Source organism: Colias croceus, chromosome 7 (assembly GCF_905220415.1).
Source record: "Colias croceus chromosome 7, ilColCroc2.1".
NCBI lineage: Eukaryota > Metazoa > Arthropoda > Insecta > Lepidoptera > Pieridae > Colias > Colias croceus.
Genome location: NC_059543.1, coordinates 8,952,961 through 8,962,227, shown reverse-complemented (window position 1 = coordinate 8,962,227; position 9,267 = coordinate 8,952,961). Strand labels below are relative to the sequence as shown.

General features: G+C 34.2%; 1 protein-coding gene across 1 annotated transcript; it reads right to left on the bottom strand.

Annotated features, from left to right (window-relative positions):
- Window positions 1-425: 425 nt before the first annotated feature.
- Window positions 426-8,236, bottom strand: LOC123693313. Its single transcript, XM_045638353.1, has 7 exons — window positions 7,923-8,236; window positions 7,062-7,175; window positions 6,371-6,479; window positions 6,112-6,234; window positions 4,950-5,045; window positions 4,696-4,762; window positions 426-555 (listed from the first exon to the last, which is right to left on the bottom strand). The coding sequence occupies exons 1-7, from the start codon at window positions 7,987-7,989 to the stop codon at window positions 472-474; spliced, it is 660 nt and encodes a 219-aa protein (XP_045494309.1). The 5' UTR covers window positions 7,990-8,236; the 3' UTR covers window positions 426-471.
- Window positions 8,237-9,267: the final 1,031 nt, after the last annotated feature.

Genomic DNA, 9,267 nt, shown 5'->3' with positions numbered 1-9,267 from the left:
GAAAAGTGCAAAGGAATAACTTTCATCGGTAAGTAGGTAGGTACCTAACTAAATAATAATTTTTAAAACTTAGAGCAAAAAAATGGCGCACAGATTTTGTTCGTGGTGTGTCCTCCATAGTCTATATGTAGTACTATTATCTCAATGAGTTGATCAATATCAATATCTCACTGTCCTTTCCTTCAAATCAAAATAAAGCGAAGGATAGTAATTCTTTTGATTGTGATATTCAATACTGCACATAATATTATATAATATCTAGGTATTAACTGGAAATCTGGACTATATTATCAATAATAATTATTATCACTGCTTAAGTAAGATGCATTACTTGCAGAACACAGAATGCAGTTCTGAAGGTATTTCATATTGAAAAATATCTTTAAATTGTTGCATGCGATGATTAGAATAAATAAGAGAATTCATAAAATAATAAAAAACATATTTTATTCTATCATCAATCAGTATCTTTTATATATGAACCGTTGCGTTTTGAGTGTTCTCGTCCTTTCTTTCAGGTGTGTACGGCGGAGGAGGAATCGTGTTATCATGGACCTAAAACATAAAAAAATATATAATACATACATAGTTATGTGGGATAACATTTTGTTAGCTTTTGTTGGCAGGTTTTCGGCGGCAGCGTTTTATGGGATAATCGACTAACGCGAATGGAAAAACATATTTTTGGTATAAAATGTCAACAACATAAATGTTACTAGAATCATACAATGCACATTGTATTAAGCACAGAGTACATTATTATAACTGAGGTATTAAGATTACTCATTCAAAACGGTTTATCGATAGACAGACGGATTAGTTTAATGATAAATAAGATAAATCACGGAAATAAGTACTTACTCGAGACAATAGGTATATTGAACAATACTATATTTAAAGTTTTACATGATCTCAGAGGTTGGACATTTGGACAATTTTTGTCAAAAATGAAACGGGAAGTGGTAAAATAGGTATTCAAAATACTTTCATGAATGCAGTAAATAGTATATAAATACCTAAATCGTTAGTTTAAGTCACAGATCACAGAAACTAAAGGGAGATATGGTTAGGGGGCGGGGCCGGTGTCGCAGCAATATGCCCAAAAAAAGAACACATGCTGTTTGTTGCATTCAGTTGACGTTCGACCGTCGGCCGGGTATTATTTGACAATGCCGCGTTGTTCCGTTAAAGTTTGTAAAAACTGAAGTGAAACCAGCAACTTTAAGTCAAATGGAATCACATACCATCGGTAAGTACTGAAAATTATACGATTTTCTTACTATAATTTCAAAAACAATATTACGTTGAGTGATTTCTTGGTTTCATTATGTGACAGAACGACAGTCACATTAACGCCTTTAGTACACCGACGCGTTCGCGTGCGGCAGCGAAACATCGAAAAATCTGTCAGTACTATGGCAGGATTTCGCATATGATATGTCTCACTCTAGCACATAGATAGATGAAATAGTTGCGTCCTTGTCAGTATAGTTTCGCAAGGAACTGCGAAATGGCCATTACACAGACGCATTGCGAAACAGTTGCGAAAACATTGCTGTTTACTACGCCTTTTTAGTACACCGACGCATTCGCGAGCGGCAGCGAAAAAACGAAAAATCTGTCAGTAGTATGGAAGGTTTTCGCATATGATATGTCTCACTCTAGCACATAGATAGATGAAATAGTTGCGTCCTTGTCAGTATTGTTTCGCAAGGAACTGCGAAATGGCCATTACACAGACGCTTAAGTTTCGCTAGTGAAGTTTCGCGTGAGTTTCGCATCGCATAGCGTCCGCTCGCATTCTGTCGGTGAGGACAGATTTTCGCGTCCATGGACAATGATATTATATAGAAGTGATATAGAAATAATATATACTAGCTTCCGCCCGCGACTCCGTCCGCGCGGATGTCGGTCTTCGCGTGGATGGTTTATTTATCCATTTTGAATACCTCTGACAATAACATCTTATAAATATCTATTGGACCCAATTCCCAAATACGGCTAGGCCTATAATAATACGCAACGTGTGTTCGCGGTTCTACGGAACAACGTCTATGGATAAAACTGAAAAATTTTATCCATCTGTATTTTTCCAGGATAAAAAGTATCCTAGTATCCATATCCTATCCTAAAGTATCCATCTGTATTTTTCCAGGATAAAAAGTATCCTATTTTACGCCCAGGATAATAAGGTATAATTATACCAAGTTTCATCGAAATCGAACCGCTAGTTTTCACGTGATGCCTTCACATACAGACAGACAGACAGACAGACAGACAAAAATTTTTTTAATCACATATTTGGGTTTGGTTTCGATCCAGTAACACCCCCTGCTATTTACTTTTTCAATATTTTCAATGTACAGAATTGACCCTTCTACAGATTTATTATTTGTACAGATAATATATTTATATGTATATAGAAACAAGAGGTAGATACGCCACCAACGTACCAAAATGCCAATTGCCATGGCAACTATTTGTTTATTTATATACTATATTGTGAGTATTATAATAACGTATTGTATCTACTTATACATAAAATATCATTGGCCATGGATGCCGAAAATACTGAATTATTTTTGCATTCTATTCGAGATTATCCCGTATTATACGCAATTGGACACGCAGATTATAAAAATACGTACAAAAAAGAGGTAGCATGGAGAAAACTTCAAGAAAAGACTCTGATAGATGGTAAAAAATTTATTGTTTATATTTCATACATTTTATGTTTTTAATTTTCTTTGAAATAATTTACAAATTGTGATCGAACATTAAGCGCTGCTAAGTCTGCTCTATGTCTATTGGCATGCATTGGTACGAATGCTCCTAAAGTGTCCGAAAATTGTTTATTTTCGTATGTGCACCTTCTTGTATCTGCAATAAGTTATGCAAGTATAGGTACTGCAGCTTTAACAATTTTAATAGTATTATTCAAATCTGTTTCAAAGGGCCTCAAGAATATTCTAAATTTTTGTGCTAAAATGCCAAACGCACATTTTACTACTACTCGTGCCCTACTTAATGATTTATTAAATCTTTTTTTATCATTGTTATTCATTGCTGCGTCTCTTGTCTCATTAGAAAGGTTTCTAATTTAAATCTTCAATGAATACATGTGGTGTAGTCTGTTTGAAACCTGGCAAAGGTTTTGGAGCTGGCAAATTCAGATACCGTCCACTTTTTAAAAGCTGATAAAATGATGAGTTCTCAAATATTGTAGTATCGGAATCTTTACCATAATTATGATCCTACATCTATGTAAGTAAATTTGTAATGTGGATCAACTATTGCCAATAACACAGTAGAAAATCGTTTTTTATAGCAATAGAACAGTGAGCCGCTGATAAGTGGACATTTAATAACAATATGCTTGCCGTCAATACTCCCGAGGCAATTAGGAAAACCCCATATTGTTTGAAATGCTTCAGCTATTTCCAATCATGTTTTAGTAGAAGGAACCGGGATGTACTCTGGCTGTAGTATTTTCCAAATTTGTTCGCATACTTGAGTTACTATCTTTGAAACGGTGCATTCACCCAAACGATAAGAAAAATATATTGTTGTGTATGTGTCACCAGTTGCTAAAAATGACATTGACTGAGATGACATTCTGAAATTACGTCTGCACCTGCAGTCGTCAAAAATGACAATGGCATATCAATGCGAAAAAGTTGCGAAACATTGCTGTGTACTAACGTTTCGCAGATATTTCGCTACGCTGTAGTTTCGCAGAGATTCGCTGCCGCACGCGAACGCGTCGGTGTACTAAAGGCGTAATTTATGTAAATAGTTTACAATGCTTCTTCTGTACGTGACTCTATTCAAACGCGGAGTTCGAATACCGCAATGTATAATGAAGATACTAAAGCTAACAAAAACGTTCGATCGTGTAGTACGGCCGCTGCTCGCGGTCGTTACTTGAGGATGCGCGTCGAGTGTGTCCATGTCGATAAGATTCGGATTTTTTATCGTATTATGTATTATTTTACTACCTTATTATTATATCATAATGTATTACTATTAGCTTAATGTCTGAATGTATTATTATTATTTGATAGGTACTCGAGCAATAATTTTATAGTGATTATTATACATGGATTAAAAAAAAAATCACTTATTTCATACTTATTTTACTTAACAATAAGTCAATAGGCAATGCTTTATGTACTTCATCACCGTGAATGCTACCATCAAGGAGTCCATTTCTATTTTCTACCTAGTTACTGTATTGCCTATAAATTGTTTTAATTTTAACGTTTCTCATTTTATCGACAAGCAATCCCTATCGTAAACGCATATCTTGCGGCTGTGTGGTGCCTGTATACGTACGTTACTTACAATCTAGTGTGCGAACGAATAGTCGCTCTCAAATTTTTGTGTGATGACACGCACACAACGCGAAGTATTGTTTTTATTTTGTTTACTGTTGTGTGCGTAAATTTGTTATGAGACACTGGTTTCGTACTCAGCGCAAGCGATTGGCATCTCTCTAGATCTCTATGGTTTAAGTAAAATGAATGAATTTCTCTGCTATAACTTTTATGGCACAATATAACTATATTATATAGTTACATAATTACTTTTAGGAAGTAGACATTGAGCTTCAAAATTCGAATACATAGTATATTGTATAGTATCTCCTTTATATTTGGTAGCCTGATAGGTATTTAATACAGTCATAATACTTACAAAACCGGAGTTTAGGTAAATGGCAGCGGGATACATTGGAGCCCTTGATGATTCCGATCTTGTGTATCTGAAATTTAAGTAATTTTACTTAATTAAATTTAAACTACGAACTAGCGAAAATAAAATATTACATAACTACTTAGGTACGTACAATATTCAATCAAGATAATAAACGATCGAGTTTTTAGTTTGCTTCAATATTCAACTTTTCATTCATATTCTTGATTTCTAGGTAATATAAGTATTTTTTTTACCTCGGTGGTGCATCCCTTAATCTCTCGTCAACATATATTTGTAAGCTTCCCACGGACAATCTACTGCCTCCATTTGAGCCACTTCTTCCTACAGGACTAAAATAAAATGTTTACGCTAGATTTGATGCATAATAAATCTTCTAATACTTATATAAAAATCAATGCCAATTTTCGTTGTAATTCCATAACTCGAGAACGGCTGAACCGATTTCGATAATTCTTTTTTTATTATATTCCTTGAAGTACGAGGATGGTTCTTATGTAGAGAAAACGTTAATATGTACCACGGGCGAAGCCGGGGCGGACCGCTAGTCTCTATATATAAAAATGAATCCCCTATTTCCCTTAGTCACGGCATCAGGTGTGAAATCTGGACTGATTTCGATAATTCTATTCATATAATATCTACTAGCAAACCGAGTGAACTCCGTTTCGCCACCAGAGACACCTTTTCTTTGCTATAACCCTAACCGAGAACTTTCCAACGAATGCAAAACCGTGGAAATCGGTTCGTGAATTGAGTTATAGCGTCAGGAAGGAAAACCCGACTTATTTTTACATAGTAGATTTCTTGAAGTACGAAGATGGTTCTTATGAAAAAGAACGTAAACATGTAGGTACCATGGGCGAAGCCGGGGCGGATCGCTAGTAATAATATAAATTGATAATAATAATTAGCGAAGAAAGATGCAAAAGTAAGAATTAGTGTTCTTGTCTAGTACAGTAGCGGTGGATCCAAGATTCTAGCCACTGCGTTTTGAGCGAAGGTTAACTGCCATCTTTGTTCAAATAAAACTCTACTTTTGTGATCCGTAAAATTTAGTGTATTTTTTTTATACATTTTAGATTACAATTTTTATCAAAAAATATTTTTGATAAAAATTGTCCTCTACAAATGGCCTCTACAAATTCGAACCACATTTTGGGTTAGCAGGCGGGTCTCTGTAAACCTTACAATTTTAATTCAGAGCATAACAATGTTTACTATTTATTTATGGTGTCGAGCGCAGAAACGAACAGAATAACTTTGTATACCTAAGTTTTGGAATTTAGGTACTTACTGTGACCTAATAACAAAGTATTCTTAGTAGGTCAATTATGTATGCAGATTGCTATGTTAGTTATTTTCTAAATACATAATATTTTCTTTAGATAGTCTTACCTGATCGTTGTAGCAGCACATAGTTTGTATAACAGTATGAATGTGGCAATTATTCCCAAAACCAAAGCTGATGCCATTATGATCTGAGTTCCGGATATTAGAATAATTTGGTCAGCTGGGTCTCTAAAAGTTCATCATACAAATTAGCAATATACTTCCATAAATTACGGAAAATTCAAAATTACTTACTTACCTACCTAAGGAGATTTTTTTTCAAATTAATTTATAAATAGTTTAGGCTACGTATTTTAAATTTTACCTGCAAATCCAGTTTCCATTTGGACCGTAGCATGATTGGCATATACCATGCCAACATTGTAGAGTCATGTTCTGACTACAGCACAGGCCAAAGCAGGGTTCTCCTAAGCCTAAAATTGGTACGTAATTTTTTATATTATACCATATGTTCAAGAAACTAATGAAGTATCAAAGGGTCCAACGGCTGTTTATATCCCGTGCTGTATTACTCTCTTACATAAAACAGACAACCATCTCGCTCGAGAATCTATATTCTATCGTAGCAAGAAATTTGGATTTTAACCTTCAAACGATTTAACGGTTTAACTTAACAGCATTTTTATCTTAGTTACTGACTTTGACTTTGGTAACACATTTCCTTTGTTCAAAAGTAAACTTGCTCGATTCAATTGTTGTCGCATTAAAAAGATAAGAATCTAGTGTTGTTTTTGAACGTTTTGTAGAGTCTAGAGACACCATTATCTCCACAAAATATAATGCTAAATCCTTCCTATCCTACTATCCTGCCTATTCTATCCTACTAACGTGTATATGTATGTTTGTTAGTCTTTCACGAACCCTACTGAACCGATTACAGTGGATAGGATAGGTTTTATCCCGGAAATCCCACGGGAACGGGAACTATGCGGGTTTTTCTTTTAAAAGTTTAAAACGCGGGCGAACCGCTAAAGCTAGTAAACAAAATAAAATACCTGGGCATTTCACGCATTGTGTTTGGTACAGGTTCGGCATATACCCACTGGCGCAGTAGCAATGTCCGTTTATACATTGATATGGCTCGCCGACGCAATATGATGGACAATCATCTAAAACAACAGAATATATTTTTGACTCTAACCACTCTGTGAATAATTCATGTACTTTTTTATTTTACACCATTTGCAACGTCTACATTGTATTATACAATGAAATATACCTTATATCTATTTTTTATTATTATTGTAACATGTAAGTATTATTGCTGTGATAAGATTCGAAGTTAAATTTTACTTACTCTTTATTGGGGTTAGTAGTTAGTTCTCTATTTAAAAGTTGTAAATATGGCGCCAACCTCGGTTTCGTTTTGTTTATAGATCAGGGCAAAACGATTTATAATAATTATTATCTTTATTTATATTGAAATATCATATGGCGTGTCATTTATAAATATTGTAAGCGATAACAACAAATGTTCCTGTTATACCTAAATTATTATATTTGCAGTTTATTTTGTTGATTAGCATAACTTGAGGAAAATATTTCAATATCTACCTACTTAGGTACGGATAAATCAACATAGTATTATAATTAAATCATCATATGAATTATTTTATTTACTTGGATACGGGGTATTCTCACAAACCCTTACAAATATTCCAGAGTTCCGTATTCAAATAGGAATAACGGAGTCGTTTACTTTTAGGTAGTTACTAACCGGCCCTTCAACATTGTCAACTTTATCTAGTTGGTATAAAGGAGCAACCAATGTATAATTATAAGCATTTAAGCTATATATTTAATCTATATATAAAAAGATAAGCAATACACTTTTAATTATATTTTCAGTTTCCTACCTTCAAAGTCACCAATATGAGCCGCCGACATCACCACCAAACTGCAAAACAGGATCCAAAAAGCCATTTTGAGACACTACATAATTATTGCGATTTAATTTACACCAATACTCTCGCAGTGAATTGATACAGGTTTCATACACAGCAGTTAATGCGCTAAAATGTATACTTGCTAAGTATGTACCCTGTGATATGTTATCAGAGATGCTACGTTGCGATAGCTATCGGCGTTTTCGCGTCATATTATTATAATAACACTGAAAGGTTGAGTAAGAAGATTTATATTAACCTTGACGTTGCAAAGAAATGCTCACAAAGTTTTGTCGTTACGATGTGACATATAAAAATGACTGAATTTGTGAATTGATGTATTGGCATTTTTTTCAATGGAACGCTATAGTACCACGTGTAGCCTTTATATATATTATATATCTATTGGCTATTGATGGTCGCTGTTATCGGCAGAAATGTTCAGTAATTACTTTTATTAGCTATGCACGTGCAATATAAAGTCCTAAGTTTCTGTAATCTACTAATCTAAGTTAGAAGTTGGAAATTTTGTTCGGTGTAAGTAATTCTGTAGAGGAAGGTGCGTGCTCGCCAAAAAAAAAGGATTTCATGAAATCTGGTAAGCGTGCTTAGGGAGTATAGGTACAGGCTGCTGCGTAATTTCTTAATTTGAAATTAACTAAAAAATATGATTAATTAATATATGTGGGAAGAAAAAAAAACGCTGTAGCTCCAATACACACTCTCACACTGTCTAACTTATAACTACACCTATAGGGAAGGACTTATACTAAAGATAACATGCATTTTTCTGTACCGCCATAACCTCTATCTCCAGACCTTCAGTTACTAGGTTTTCCATTCATCACGCTACACCTGTATAGGTAGATAGTAAATAATGTTTTCAGGAGGTCCAATAACCAAATACCTACTATGCATCTTCTATCCTCGTGTGATAGCCATTTCAATGTACCTATCTAGGATATATTATTATTATCTACTATTACCTATTTATCCTGTTAGAAGCGAGTGATGCCGGGATCTTCGGCTAGTTGACAATTAAAACAATGGTGTTGAATTTGTACGTAGGTATATCTTTTTATTTGCATTCATAATGCAAATTGCAAATCACAGTGCAGCTTTAAGATGTTTGCTGAATAATGAGATAGTGAACATCAACGTCATTTTATCTGCGTATGCTCCGATTTGACTGATATTGTAAAACTATATCAAATATATTTCTTGGGGTAATAATCAGTAATAATAATAAAAACGTCGATATGATTTTGAATCATTTTTTATAATTTATTTTTGTAGATCGCAGCACTATCATAAT

Bases quoted from the DNA above. Each gene is read 5' to 3' on its own strand.
- LOC123693313 (XM_045638353.1), bottom strand. From the start codon at position 7,989: ATGGCTTTTTGGATCCTGTTTTGCAGTTTGGTGGTGATGTCGGCGGCT. The intron at 5,046-6,111 runs GTAAGACTATCT...ATTTTATTTTAG, and splicing joins TGTGCTGCTACAACGATCAG to TCCTGTAGGAAGAAGTGGCT. The intron at 4,763-4,949 runs GTAAAAAAAATA...CTTAAATTTCAG, and splicing joins TTAAGGGATGCACCACCGAG to ATACACAAGATCGGAATCAT.